At 46.7% G+C, this 15,513-nt stretch overlaps 1 protein-coding gene across 1 annotated transcript; it reads left to right on the top strand.

The window, feature by feature from the left end:
* The first annotated feature begins 3,594 nt into the window (after positions 1–3,594).
* LOC118643520 (ATP synthase subunit d, mitochondrial-like) lies at positions 3,595–4,145 on the top strand. The gene has a single exon (XM_036281632.1). The coding sequence runs from the start codon at positions 3,595–3,597 to the stop codon at positions 4,078–4,080; it is 486 nt and encodes a 161-aa protein (XP_036137525.1). The 3' UTR covers positions 4,081–4,145.
* Positions 4,146–15,513: the final 11,368 nt, after the last annotated feature.

Raw genomic sequence — 15,513 nt, 5'->3', positions numbered from 1 at the left:
CACCAGAGCTATACGGAGACTATCACATGTGACCACAAGTCTTTAGCCTCACTGGCTTCACTGGAGCACATGTGGAGAAGGAAAATAATTTGACCCTGAGCACACGAACCCTGAAGCACCTTCCAATTCCTACTACAAGAGGCATCCAGCCAAAAGCTCTTTACCTGGAGTAATGCTCCCAGGTACCATATTCTTGCTCTGATCCCGTCCCTTTGTCACCCATTTAGAGAAGTCTACTAGAATTAAGATAAATGACTCTTAGGCTATTAGAGTGGTAAGCTTGATTCTGTTCTAATTTGCAAAAGAAAAAAGTAAATAGTTTCCAAACCTTGGTATTAAATTACTAGTAAATTACTGGTAACCATGTTACCATTGGCATTGTTGTTGAAAACTGTTAATTTATGACATTCTGCTGCCCACAGCTGAGATGACACTAACTACATCAATAAGGATGTTTTCAGCCACAAGTAAAAAGCCCAACTCAAATTGTCATAAAAATAAGGAAATGTATTAGCTAGTGTGGTGGTTTAAATCATGTTCATAATTCTTGGAATTTCCTCTCTTCAAAGATTGAGATGTCCTCTCTCCTATATCGAGGCTCATCATAGTGACTGGTTGACCAGGAGAGTACTTGGAAAATGACAGAATGTGGAAATAATGGAACATGACATCCAAGGCCAGGTCATAAAATGCAAGACGATTTCTACTTGGTTCTCTTTGGCTGCTCGCCCCTGGAATCCAGCCACCATGCTCGTAGGAAGCCTAAGCAGTTTGCGGAGAGGCCCACATGAAAAGGAACCAAGGGCTCGGACTCTCAGATCTGACAGAGCCCGTCCAGGCCAACTTTCCAGTTATGTGGGGTGAGCCATCTGGGAAGTGGATCCTCCAGCCCCCAGATGACACCGTGAGGAACAGAGACAAGCCTTGCCCACTGAGCCCTGCCCACACTGCACATTTATGAACTCGCTAACGATAACATGTTGTTTTAAGCCACTAAGTTTTGGGAAGGTTTGTTATACAGCAATAGATAATTGACATGGCGAGCCTAAAAGGAAGTCCAACGTAGATCAGACTTCAGAGTCATCGGTCCAGCAAGCCAACCACTTTATCATGGAATGTTTTTCTTCCTTGCTCTGTTCCAGACTCTGTAAGCTTCACTCTAAATCTAGTTGCCTTGTGTTTGTAGAATGATGGCCAGGGGTGATCAGAACTTCTTCCTTCAATTCCGGTGAGAGGGTAGAACGAGTTCTCCTGGACCACTCTTGAGATAGAAACTTTTCCAGAAGCAAGCAAACCTCTCCTCATATCTCTTTGGTCAGAATTGTGTCACATGCTCATTCTTGAACAAATAACTAGCAAAGAGGATAAGATAATGTTTTGACTAGCCAGGCCTAACGCTTAAGTTGAGATCGATTTACCAAACCACACTGCTACTACTTATGGGAAAGAATGCATATTGGAGAAGACACTTCATTGGTGTAAGACATTTGAAAAGAAAGTCAAGTGAATGGGAAAACCCTTCGGTTGTGACCAGCCCTGGCATATGACCGCCAGGAGGAGACTCACAGGCTTGGGCTGTCCTGAGTAAGCCATACAGGGTCCAGCTGTGCATAGAGCATGAAGGAGGTAAAGTCTACTTTCAAATTCCATTGACTCAGGACCTTTCCTTTATCCCATTTTTATCATCTGTCTCATCTTCATCAACCATCTGCATATTTATACCTGCTCTCTAGCAAAGGTCAGCCTAGTGGTAAAAAATAAAATAAAATAAAATAAAAAAATGTACTGTTCAGCCCTGGCCGGTTTGGCTCAGCGGTTAGAGCGTTGGCCTGCGGTCCTGAGAGACCCGGGTTCGGTTCCCGCTAAGGGCACGTACCTCGGTTGCAGTTTGTCCCCGGCCCTGGTCGGTCGTGCGGGTGGCAGTCACTCAATGTGATCCTTTCACATCGATGTTTCTCTCTCTCTCTCTGTTCCTCTCTCTCCTTCCCACTCTACCTGAACAAAAAATGGAAAAATGTCCTCGGGTGAGGATAAAAAAAAAAAAAATGCACTGTTCAGCCGGGCTGGTGTGGCTCAGTGGTTGAGCATCAGAGTAGACATCTCTTTATATCATGAGATGATCATGAGAGCTACTTCTTCCTCCACTCCAGATGTGCACTTCTAGCTGTGGCTACATATTTTCCACAATTTTATTCCCCTAGACAGAGTGGACTGGTTCATGAAAAGGCATCTGACTCAAGAAGGGCCAACCAGAATCTTTATCTAGGCAAGTACGGTCAGTCCTCTTTCTAGTGGTAGAAGACACTTTGGTGGCCATGTCTCCTAGGCAGAAGTCAATATATAACAAAGGAGAATGAAATTGATCATCTGAGAGAAGTAAAGATAAAAGATGGTCTAAGAGGTTCCAAAGGCATAGATTTCTGACTCCATTCAGTTCTGTGGGAAGCTGTGCCCTGATTTCCCATTGCACTGAGTTACATCCCATAAATAACATCTTTTGTCTAAGTCAGTCCATGTTTAGTTTCCATCACTAAACACAAGAGACTTGATATGAGTACTAAAAAAACCAGGCCCCTACAAGATTCTTTGGAACTGAGTCTGGCATTTTTAATTGATTGTGATTTGCATACATTTATACTTGCTTTAAGTGCTAACCTCTTAGTATTTGTTTATGACATGGAATACTAGAAAAACATGGGATTTACAGGCAGAAAACCTGAGTTTAAATTCTGGCTTTAATATATATGTTTGTGACAGCGCAAAAGCCTCCCAGAGCCTCAATCTCTCTTTCTCTAAAGTGGGGATAATAATAATCTTTGCTCTAACAACCTCTTTTGGCCATTACGATAATCACAAAAAGAAAATGAAAAAGGACAAGGCCCTATACATCTGTGCATGCTTAATGTCTACCACAAAGCCTGGGACAGCAGTGTAGATAATGAACAAATGTTTGATGAATAAAATAAAATTATACAAATGCATTTTATACACTTTAAAGAACTATTTAAATATTAATTAGGCCTGGCTGGTGTGGCTCAGTGGTTGAACATCGACTCATGCACCAAGAGGTCACCAGTTTGATTCCTGGTCAGGGCACACACCCAGCTTATGGGCCAAATCCCCAGAGGGGGGCATGCAGGAGGCGGCTAATTGATGTTCTCTCTCATCGATGTTTCTATCTCTCTCTCTCTTTCCCTCTTTCTCTCTAAAAATTCAGTAAAGAAAAAAAACTAATTAAAAAAATAAATAAATATGAATTAATGTGATTAAGTCCACTTCACAATAGTGGAGTATATGTAAAATGGTTTACATTAGCAGGTTAAGCTGATATTGAACTGAATGACAATTTCAGTGTCGTGAACAAAACATCCCATTGGCAAGATGTGAAGTAAATGGAACTGGTGACCAGTAACCCTCCATTCTCTCTTTGGTTATTCTCCCTCTGTTTGACCCAAATGATGTCGAAGTGTCTCTGGTTCCAAATTCTAAAAGTGGTCAGTGGTTGGGAGCTGCTGGATGCTGTCCATAGAAGCATCTGGATGGAGATGATGGACTGCGGACTGTGGGCCGCTGGGGTCGGTGAAGGATCTCACGATGGCTGGGCGAAAACTTGCTCTAAAAGCCATTGACAGGGTAGCTTTTGGTGAAATCATACCCCAGAACCAGAAGGCCATTGCTAACACCCTGAAATCCTGGAATGAGACCCTCACCTCCAGGTTGGCTACCCCACCTGAGAAACCACCTGCTATTGACTGGGCTTACTACAAGGCCCATGTAGCGAAGGCCGGCTTGGTAGATGACTTTGAAAAGAAGTTTAATGCCCTGAAGGTTCCTGTGCCAGAGGATAAATATAGTGCCCTGGTGGATGCTGAAGAGAAAGAAGATGTGAAAAGTTGTGCTGAGTTTTTGTCTCTCTCGAAGACCAGGATTGAGCAATATGAGAAAGAGCTGGAGAAGATGAGGAACATAATTCCGTTCGATCAGATGACCATTGAGGATTTGAATGAAGTCTTCCCAGAAACCAAATTAGACATGAAGAAGTATCCCTACTGGCCTCACAAGCCAATTGAGAATTTGTAAACTTGAGTCTGGGAGGAAGCTCTGGCCCTCACATTATACACTCTGGACATTAAAAATAATTATATGGTGAAAAAAAAAGAATGGAGACGATGGTGAAGAAAGAGATTAGTAAAATGATCTAAGGTCCTTTCACTTATAATTAGCACATATATTTATTTCTCCCTGTGAGCCATCAATATAGCTAAGTTACCCACAAAACCCTCAGGATGCAAATTGCCCATTTATGAGTCCTTTTTCTCTTCCCAAATTCCCATGTAAAATTATACAAAGAAGACTTGAGGACTCAAGAAACACGGTTGCTTGGGACCGTTTGGTGGAGGGGCAAACAGATCTATATACTGTATACGACACAGCAGAGCGGGGCCACAGAAGTCTATAATGATCATCCTAAATCAAGCAAAACTTTACACATCATATACTATAGTCTGACTACCAAGGCAGGAAAGTGGTTAATAGTTTATTTCTTTTTTAAAAACATTTTTTCTTTATTGATGTTAGTGAGAGAGGAAGGGAGAGGGAGAGAGAGAGAGAAACATCGGTGAGAGAGAACATCGAGTGGCCGCCTCCTACGTGCCTCCCCGCTGGGGCTCGGGCCCACAACCTGGGCATGTGCCCTGACCGGGAATAGAACTGTTGACCTCTTGGTGCACCAGTCGATGCTCAACCACTGAGCCACACCAGCTGGGAAATACTTTATTTCTAATATCCATCAAAATGACTAAAATTATTGTAAATGTTTAGTGCTTCAAAAAGAACATTCCTAATGAACTGAAACACATTTCCCAAAATGATGCATTTTTCAACTATTCAAGAGAGCCTTAATTTGGGGGTATCGTTGCTCATTCAATGGTTCAGTAAGTCAATCGCAGGTACTAGATCCCCAACCCTTAACATTGTACAGTCAGTGAAAATGAACAATCTCCCGACAATACGTATATTTTGTCAGCTAGAAATGCTTTGCCTCACTAACCTTGACTTTTTCAGTTTATAAGGGGAAACTTGTTTTGGGCCAAATTTCCTACACGAAGGATTGCTGAAAAAATGAATCTGTGGACTTTGGATTTTTTTATACCTCGCCAATAGATCCCTAACTTGTCAGTTGTTTGAGACAAATTATCTCCCACCTTCCTGTCTTCATATACATAAGGTAACGCGTGCTGTTACCTATGCTGGGCCAGTGCACCATACAGAAGAAACCTGCCTGGCCTATGGGAGGAATGAGGAGAGGGCCAGAGGCCTGGAGCAAAAGAAAGAGAGGGAGGGGTAGAACTGAGGACAGAGGAGCATGGGTGGGGCCGGGAGGAAGAGATAACACAGGCCATTACTAATTGCTTTTACTCCACATAGGCTGAGAAGCCATTAGAGGGTTTGGAACAGAAGAATGACGTGAGCTGATTTAGCATTTGTGCTCCAGCTGTTGCGATGAGAATAAACTGCAGGGAGCAGGGGCAGACGTGGGAGCAGAGAGGCAGGCTAGCCCACTGAGCACAGCGGAGGCAGAGAGGAGGGTGCTGGGCCCACGGTGGTGGCAGTGAAGGGGATGGGTTCAGTGATGCCACATGTGCGAAGAATCGGTCATCCCCAGTAGATGCTGGCTAGTATTAGGGTTACGGCATTCGGAACCCCAAGACCCATCAATAAACGGTTGGTTGATGGAATGGCAGACCCAGGTGAGTGGTTACAAGTTGAAGAATCAATGTCAGGATTAGAAAAGAAACTTTTTGAACAGTTTGCATAGATCAATCAAAATGAACTGGAATTGAGGCAAAACTAAAGAGTTCACACTCCCCTCATTGAACTCTCTGCTTGGGTTGTTTTTAAAAATCAATCTCTCTCTCTCTCTCTCTCTCTCTCTCTCTCTCTCTCTCTCTCACGCACACACACACACACACACACACACACACACACACGAAAAACCTGTGATCAAAAAGCTTGTTGCAATGCCACCATTGCTCGGATCCAGCCTGACCTTGCCTCCCTCCTAAATATTAAAAATTATTTCTATGGTCTTACATTTTTTGGCTTAACAAACACAAGAGGCCATGAACTCCAATATCTGCAGCAAACGTGTTAAACATCTGGGATCTGGCATAAGTTTCTCCTGTGGGATGCATTGTTTGCGCAAACTTTTATTGAATAAAAAAAAGTAAGGACTGAGTTTCAAAATATTCGTGTAACCTAGTAAGAACATTTCTCTGAGGCCAGAGTCAAAAACCCAGGGTTCTTCAAACCAGTTAATAAACAATTTAAAACTAGGCTAGAAATCAGTTCTTAAAACACAGAGTGGCATCTAAACGGAATCAGCTTAAGTATCCAGAGCCTCACTCCAGCAGGAGGGCAGTCTAACCTCGGTGGATTTTTCCAGCGTGAAGAAAGGCCCTGGCATCTGCAGGAAGGGCACTGGCCTGCAGCTTAGGGCACGCTCTGCCACTTCACTGCAGATGGTCTTGAGCAACTTCATTTACCTCTGGGTTTGATTTTGCTTTTTTCCTGTAAAATATGGAAAGAACAATACTACACTACAGGTCTTAGGAATTTACAAGCATAAAACAGAACAGTAAGGGTGACAGAATGCTTTTTTTTTTTAATCCTCACCCAAGGATATTTTTACATCTATCTTCAGATAGAGCGGGAGGGAGAGAGGAAAGAAGAGAGAGAGAGGAACATCGATGTGAGAGAGACACATCGATTGGTTGCCACCCACACGACCCCAACTGGGGCCAGGGACAAACCACAACCAAACTGCAACTGAAGTACATGCCCTTGGCAGGAATTGAACCTGGGACTCTATGGTCCGCGGGCTGACGCTCTAACTGCTGAGCCAAACCGGCCATAGACACACAGAAGAAGAGGAAATACAGGAAGGGTGGAGGAGGATTAGAATGTAAGAGATTGTTATTAGAAGATTGGAAAGAGTGCCCAGCCGGTGTGGCTCAGTGGTTGAGCATTGACCCATGCACCAAGAGGTCACCGGTTCAATTTCTGGTCAGGACACATGCCCAGGTTGTGGGCCTGATCCCCAGTGAGGGGCATGCAGGAGGCGGCCAGTCGATGTTCTCTCTCATCAATGTTTTCATCTCCCTCTCCCTCTCCCTTCCTCTGTCTCTCTAATATATCAGTAAAGAAAAAAAATTTTTTTAAGTGCATCCTCTATTTAAAAAAAGACAGGATCAAACAAGCTGAATAAAGCTTTTAAAGTTTTTAAAATTATTTTTATATATTGATTTGAGAGAGAGAGAAACATCAATTTGTCGTTCCACTTATTTATGCATTCATTAGTTGCCTGAACAAAGCTTTTAAAGAAGAAAAGCTAAGGTCTTCTGGAATGTTCCTCCAGGGCAGGATGACCTCTTGTACTCCTTTAGTATTTCCCCAAAATGTCCAGGGCAGCGTCCGCTGGCCGACAGGTTGACAGGTTCCTCTTCATCTGCACAATTCGTACCCTGAGCATTCGAGGGGTGGGGTGTGTGTAAGGCCAACAGTGTCTACCCCATTGTCTCTGGTGGGCTGAAGGCAAGGCGGCAGAAAAGGAATATGTCTTCTTCAAATGGGGACAGGAATAGCTTTTAAAATGCACATCTCCCTTCTGAGAGGGGTCTGCTGCTTCCTGCAAAGTATCTTTGTACCGCTGAGCACCTGGAGGGCTCTGGCCTGAATGGTGGGCTGGCAGCTGAGTCTGAGAGTAGGATTTCTGCATAATAGCGTAAGATGGGTTTGGAGTTTGGGGTGTGATTGGGAAAAGGGATGAGGAGGCAGGTTGAGCATGGAAGAGGGAACCAGTGGAGGAGGGGGATGGAGAGCTGAAATGGAAATTCCTCTCTGTTCCACTCTCCACTCAAATCCTCAGTGAAGCTGACTATACGCCCAAATGAAATGGGATTGTTTCCGTTTCCTAAGATTGCTGTTACAACGTACCCCGAACTTGGCTGGAAAGAACAGAAATGTATTATCTCACAGTTCTGGTGTCTAGAAGTCTAAAATCAAGATGTCAACAGGACCACGCTCCCTCCGAAGGCTCTGGGGGGAAATGCTCCCTTGTCTCTCTTGGTGGCTCCTGGGAATCCCTGGTGTTCCTTGGCTTGTAGCTACTTCATTCCAACTCTGCCTGCATCTTCACGTGGCCTTTTGTTGGTCTGGTATCTTGTGTTCTCTCCTCTTCCTGGATTTAGGGCTATTTAGTATGACCTCATCTTAACTTGAATAATTACATGTGCAAAGGTCACATTCTGATATTCTGGGCAGACATGGATTTTGGGGGGACACTATTCAATGCACTACAGTGTTGTTTTGTCTTGTTTTCAGGGAAATTAAGAGGCAGTTTCATGTTAGAGTCAACTGGAAAGGAACTGGGGAAGGGGTTTGTATGGTGAAACGGCCTATGAACCAAGTCAATTCAAGAGAAGTTCAGAGTTTGGAGTTGGAGATGAAAACAAAAGCTCCTCCCCCTCCCGTGGGGATATTCAGAAATCTGGAAAGGCCCTGGGATTCCGCAGGGCGTGGGATGAAGGCTTCAGAGCAGTATTACCTGGGTCTCACAGGCCAGGAGACACAGCTGACTCGTGGGTTACCGATGAAAGCAAGACACCTGGAAGAGAGGAAAATAGAAAAAAGATGGGGAGATGGGTTGTTGAAGGGACACCAAGGAGAAAGAAAGCACAGAAAGTGAGAGGTAAGGACCAGGGCTTGAGATAAGTCTGGGGAAGAAAGACAGGAAGGGGGTGGTGCCCAGCATAATGGCTCTCCCAAGAAGGGTGGCAGGAGGGAGGGCCGTTCTGCCATCAACGTGGTAGTGACCAGAGGACACACCATCAGCACTCACAAGGGCACCCATGGAGGGGTTCCAAGACGCATGCCCCTCGGGCACCAAGGCGGTCAGGAAATGGGCCATGAAGGAGCTGGGAACTGCAGATGTGCACATGGACACCAGGCTCAAAGGAGTAAGGAACGTCCCACACCACATCCGGTGCCGCTGCCCAGAAAGCGTTGGTTACCTACGTACCTGTCACAATATCTACAAGCAGTTCATGTGGTGAGAACTATCTGCTGATTGTCAAATAAAGTTATAAAACTGCAAAGAGAGAGAGAGAGAGAGAGAGAGAGAAGGAGGGAAAGAGGTGGGTATGATAGACCTCATGCAGTGTCACCAAAAATCGCCTCCACTGTCGGTCGTCCAGACCTGTCTATACCATGGCTGCTTGCTCATGACCCTGATGGACCAGGGCAGCAAGGGAAACCCTCTCTGCCTCTCCAGCTCTTTACTGAAGGAGGCAGCAGTTCATGTTCCACCCAAGGCCTCTGACCCTTTCCTTTCGCCACATGCACATTCTGTCTCAACCCTGCTTTGAGTTGCTGCATACTTCTGGCCTCCTGGTGCCCTCCGCGGTCCGTCGTGGTGTCGAGTGGACCTTAACGAACTCCTGCGGAAGGACATGAAAGTGGTCTAAATGAGTGAATGTCCTTACACACAGCGGGGCAAGGACAGCCCTGTGGATTAAGCAGACAGCTCTCAGATCACCGCAGACACAAGCAGGTAACAGGGTTCAGGACTGGGGAGCTTCTGGGGTTTAGGGGAAAGTGAGCTAGACCAGGAATCAAGAGACCTATGTGCCAGGCCACTGCCGGGGCACCTGGAGCTGGTCAGCCCCCTGCTCCAGCCTCCGATTCCTTGTCGTCAACAGGTGATTGGACTTTGTGACACAATTTCTAGGTCCTTTGTGCGGTCATGATCTGTATGGAGGCATTGTCAATAAAATTCCATCACAACGACCTGGTACATTCACGGTGCACGAGAGTGAAAATGTTGCTAGGAACCACATTCCCAGCTCGTAGAGAGTGGAGACGAAATGGACCTCATTTCAGTCTCAGTGCAACACAACACGAGGAAATGGAGAGAGAAGGAAACTGCTGAGAGTGTGCTGGGGAGGGGACCGTGTGGGGCCTGCAGGTTCCAGGGAGTTTATCGACAGCCGACAGCCGTGACTCTGGTGAATGGCTTTGTTATTTGGAACAGCTGAGGTGAAGAAAGGCCCGGGGCCATTGCTACCTGCCAGGGTAACAGGGAAGAAAAGCTTATCCACACACATCTTATTGCTCAAAACAACAAGGAGGGATCTTTATCCCCATTTAACAGAGGAGAAAAACGAGGCTCAGAGAACCTAACAACTTCAGGTCACGAGCTAGGAAATGGCAGAACAGGGGCCCAAATCCAGGCCTGTTCAACTCGGATCCCAGTGTTCCCTGTGCCTCATCAGATTGGCCCTGACACCCCGGCTGTCTGAGCCAGATCAGATTTCCGTGAAGAGCCTGATGGTGCAGAGCCCGTTCCCTGCCCCGGGGCACGGGGGACAGTGCACAGCCCACTCCCTGCCCGCGGCACAGGGAACGCAGGCTTGAACTGAGGCTGCCTGGCCAGGGCCCAGAGCGGAGAATTTTTAGAGCAGGGATTCTTAACCAGGCCAGAGCCAGGAACAGAGTGGAAAATGAAAAATACTTTTCAGGAGTTGAGTCAGTACCAGACTTGGGATTAACATTTTCTACAGGTTACAAAGAAAGGACCTGAGGTTCAGAGAGGCCAGGTGACTTGCCCTAGGTCAAGAGAGACCTAGTAAAGGTCTCTTTTTCCGGAGAGATGGGAAAAGAACCAGAGAGGTCCAGACTTCCAGACTAGAGACCTTCCCACAGCATCACCTTACCTCCTAAGGCCAAAGGGAATTTCCTGTACATTTAATTAAACGCAGTATACTTTGGAGGGAAATGGATGCTAACCTCCAACCAAGAACATTTATTCACCGAATAGGTTAATTAGAAAATGACTTTGCTGTTTCAGGAAGCTAATAGATAGCATGGTTAATGCGATTTTCAGTTTTGATATTAGGCTATGAGTCATTGTTGTTTGTGGGAGCATTCTTTCCTTGTGTGTGGTGTTTGCTGATCACAATCACTGGGGATAGGCGCCCTGCCACTCAGGAGGCAGCTTGCTGACTCACTGAGAGGGGATGACTGCTTTCATGAGTGTATTTGGTCATTCAGATCAAAGTGTGTGCTCAGGTTTCTTGGCCCCAAGTAGCCACCTGATCTGCACGCAGGACCACTTCTCACAAAGACGCCCAGGGCTCAGTCTCTGGCACCAAATTCTCGCATTGAACACACACTTCTGACCACCGTCAGAATACCTCCACCCAGATGTCCTAGTCACCTCCAGCTCAGAGCATTCTGCTTGTCCAGGGACATCTAACTGTGTCATTAAGATCTACGCATTTCACTGTATGTAAATGATACCTGAACACAACGATGTTTTAAGAGATGCAAGTTTAAAATGGGATGCATCTTCCCCCACCACCAACCACAGCCACAGAAGCGCAGGGACCGCAGGAGCAATTCACGCCACACAGGAGCGGGAAACAGTGTGGGCAGGGCAGGTGGAGGGTGTCAGGGATGGTTCTGGAAAGCTCCTAGAGGTGCCGACCTCTGAGGGGGACGTTGACCGATGAACAGGCATTTGCCAAGGTGGCACAGAGAAGAGCGGGCGATGAAGAGAGCTCTAGCAGGGATTCTGCTGAAAAGAACACATAAACCTCTCAGGTTTGAGGGAGCCGTTTGTTTGAGAATTTGTTACAAAGGGGGGGAATTGGTTGGGGCTGGAGCTGATATAGTAGGCAGGAACTGATACCGTTATAATAATCTGGTTATTAGTTAATAGTCAAGGAGTGAAGGGGAGACTAGGTCATGTAGTCATGCCACTAACGCAGCTTGGCCGGAGGGCTGCAAATGAACGTTCTCCACATCTCTTCCCCACTAATCGAGGGGCAGAGGGCCTGGACAAAGGCAGTTTAGATGCATACCAAGTAAGGTCTGGGTGATGTAGGAAGGTGTTTACCTGTCTGTCACACCTGGGGACAGGTCATCGACCAGAGCAGGCGTGGCCACTGCGAGGGTTTGAACTCTAAGTGTCTAAGCCCCTGAACAAAGGAAGTTTGCTCTCTTGGCCTTTGGCCTTCTGCCCTCTTGGGACCCTTGTTGCAGGGGGAGCGTTCCCCTGCATTCACCCACGTGGCTCACGGCCATGTGGACTTCACACAATGGACTAATGCTGTACTAGACCCAGCGTCACCGTGGAAAGGAAACTCTGGACACTTCCCCTTCTTCTAGCTCTGCTGGATCCACAGCTGCCCCTTTTCCAGAACTGGACTAAGGGGCCTGGGACTTTGCAACCCAGGGAATGTAACTCCAAGAAAATGAATAACATTGTCCCAGGTGAGTCTTAGAACATTCCTTTTTTGAAGCTATCACAGGAGCCAGCCCACTCCCACTAGCAGTGGGGAAATCTGGCCCCGTGATTTCTCTTGGGGCCTTTGGACAATGGGAGCCTTTATCAATCGTGTTCAGGAGTTTGAACCTTAACCAGTAGGCAGAGGGGATGTTAGTAGAGTTTTAAGCATGGAACTAGTCAGCCTTAGTTTAGAAAGACAGTCTAGAGTTAATGATCTCCCATGTGAACAACTGCAATATTTTTCTTGACTCCCATCCCTTCCATTTTTATATACCACTTTCAAAGTGATCTTCCTGAAAATAAGACCATATTTCTTCCTTAACTAAAAAAAAAAAAAACAGCCCTGGCTGGTTTGGCTCAGCGGTTAAAGCGTCGGCCTGCGGTACAGAGAGACCCGGGTTCGGTTCCCGCTAAGGGCGCGTACCTTGGTTGCAGTGTGTCCCCAGCTCTGGTCAGTCGTGCGGGTGGCAGCCACTCGATGTGTTCCTTTCACATAGATGTTTCTCTCTCTCTCTCTGTTCCTCTCTCTCCCTCCCACTCTACCTGAACAAAAAATGGAAAAATGTCCTCGGGTTAGGATAAAAAAACAACAAAAACAAACGAGATAAAATATAAACTCTACCATAACTCCTCTGAGCAGACAGCAGCAATTCCCCAGAAACCTAAAGAAAACTGTTCTGGAGATGTTGACTGTCCGGGTAGAAAAGTTTTTCCCTTGCAAATAAGTTTGCTTAACCTTTATGCAAAGTTAAACAGGTTTCATTTTCATAGCAGGAATTCTCAGAGGCTTTAATTTTCTAAGGTCAATTGTGAATCTTGAAAAGGGGGAATTCAGAATTCAGATTCCCCGATCTATAATGCGAGTGAACCCTTCGGTCTTGGAAGCCTGGTTAGCATCTCCACGGACCGGTGTTCTGTGAAACCGTGGTCTCTGCAGTACAGGCTCAGTCAGAGGACCCTCCCCTACCATCGGGCCCCGACTTCTGCTACTCCCTGCCATACCCATGGCCCTGCACCCTCTGTCCCAACCACATTGGCCTTCTCAGTGTCCTTCCCTTCCTATGCTTGAAGAATCTTAGTCATCCTTGAAATCACAGCCAGATATCAACTGTGCTGTGAAACAGTAGTGGGTGGGTGAAGGCTGCGACGTTGTAGGTTCCGCTGAATGAAGGCTACAGTCCGCGCCATGTGCTATTCGAGAATCGTTTGGATGAGTAATTCTGTAATCTGTGAAGAGTGCGAGAGCACATTTTACGAAGAAATTTAAGAGTTGTTTATTACCGGCAAAGAGAACCTGGTCTCTGGACACTGTCCAGTATTGAAAGGGACTCCAGTTTTTCCAGCCTGGCTACTCCAGCCATCCTCCAGCGAGGATGCAGGCACCGTGTCAAGCCATTAGACACCACAATGGACAAGGGGCAAAGAGAGCGCTGGAAAGGTTTGTAAAAGTTCATTTGTGGGAGTGAGTGGGGGTAACCTGGCTCCTGGACAAGGAGGGTTGGAATGAAGGAAGACAAGCTGGATGGGGGAGACCAGATCAGAAGGAACCCCGAGAGTGAGCCCTCGTCAACAGCCGTGAGGAAGACCCCGTGTCAGGTCACTGAATAGAGACCCTTCCTTGTTTGAGCAGGGACGACAGGAAACGAATGAGGGAAGCCATGCCTTTGCTCAGGAAGGGGTGTTCCGGAGAGTGGGGGACATGCTGTGTGCTGGGGAGAGCAGACGGGCTGGAGGGAGAAGGGGTCAAAACATGTAAATAGCGTGCGCTTTGCCTCATGGACCCAGCTCTGCCTTCACTAGACGGGACCTATCCCTGGCCACCGGCTTCCAACCTCGGAGTGGAGGTCGGTGGGGGTGGGGAGACAGTGCAGAGAAGGAAGGAAGAGAGAGGAGAGAAGAAAGGGAAGACAGAAGAGGAAGAGGAAGGGCGAGGACTCTCTGAAGCCCAGCTCCTTATCCAGACGTAAAGCCAGGAAGCAGAGTTCAGTCTCCGAGGGAGGACCGAGAGCTCCCAGCCCATCCTCCTCCTCCTCTCTCCCACCTGAGCCTCCAGTAGGTCGTTGAAGAACCAACGAGAGTGGCGTGGGGCTGAGGGAAAGCTGGTGAAAATTAAGAACAAGAGCAGCTTTGAGGCGATTCCCCTGAGACGGAAGCCTGCAGCTGAAGGGAATGAGCGTGAAGAGCAAAGTATTTATTAGCTGAGTATTAGCAGATACCGGCTGAGTATCAACTGGAAGGAGCAACTCCGCTCCTCCCAGGGGCTGCCCTTGCTACAGTTGCCCTAATAAATTCCAGTTTCAACAGGAAAAAAAGCAGGAAGGAGGGAGTCTAGCTCTCCCTAAATGTGCATAAATTCTCAGCTGAAAGGATCCTTGTGACTCACCCTGGTTTTACTGAAAGAAGTAGATTGCGATCCCAATAGCACCTCTGCACGGAAAACTGCACCAGTGTTACCGGCCATCGGTCTGCTTTTCAGAAAGACTGGTGAGATGCTGTGTGGGAACGCCAGGCTTAGGGGAACCTCTGGGGTCTGGGGGACTTTTTTCTTTCCTTTTTTCGCGTTTATCTTCAAATAGAGAGGGAGAGAGAGAAACATCGATGTGATAAAGCCACATTGGCTGGTTGCCACTCACACCACCCCAAACGGGGCCAGGGACAAACTGCAACCAAGGTACGTGCCCTTAGCGGGAACCGAACCCAGGTTTCTCTGGTCCGTGGGCCGACGCTCTAACCGCTGAGCCAAACCGGCCAGGTCTGGGGGCCATTTTTCAATGTGGAAGCAGAAGAAAAGCAAACAAAATCAGACAAAACAAAACATAAGACTACAGAATCACTGTGAAGAGCGAAGTTTTTTGCAAATACCACAGGTTGGTTTCCACAATAGCTTTTTGGAAAACTTGTTAAGATCAGGGGGATGTGATATTTCAAAAATGTAACAATAATCCATGCTCCTCTTTAAGGATAAGTTATAAATGGTTTGTACATTAAAACTCAGAAGAGGTGGGGGATAGGAAAGGGTAAAGGGAGTCAAACACATGGCAACAGAAGACTTGACTTTGGGTGGTGGGCACACAATGCAATATACAGATGATGTATCACAGAATTGCACACTCAAAACCTATATAATCTTATTAACCAATGTCACCCCAATAAATTAAAATAAT

Source organism: Molossus molossus, unplaced genomic scaffold, assembly GCF_014108415.1.
Source record: "Molossus molossus isolate mMolMol1 unplaced genomic scaffold, mMolMol1.p scaffold_m16_p_1, whole genome shotgun sequence".
Classification (NCBI taxonomy): Eukaryota; Metazoa; Chordata; class Mammalia; order Chiroptera; family Molossidae; genus Molossus; species Molossus molossus.
Note: the sequence above shows the minus strand (reverse complement) of the source record. Positions and strands in the feature narration are given on the sequence as shown.

Excerpts from the sequence above, each read along its gene's own strand:
- LOC118643520 (XM_036281632.1), top strand. The coding sequence starts at position 3,595 with ATGGCTGGGCGAAAACTTGCTCTAAAAGCCATTGACAGGGTAGCTTTT.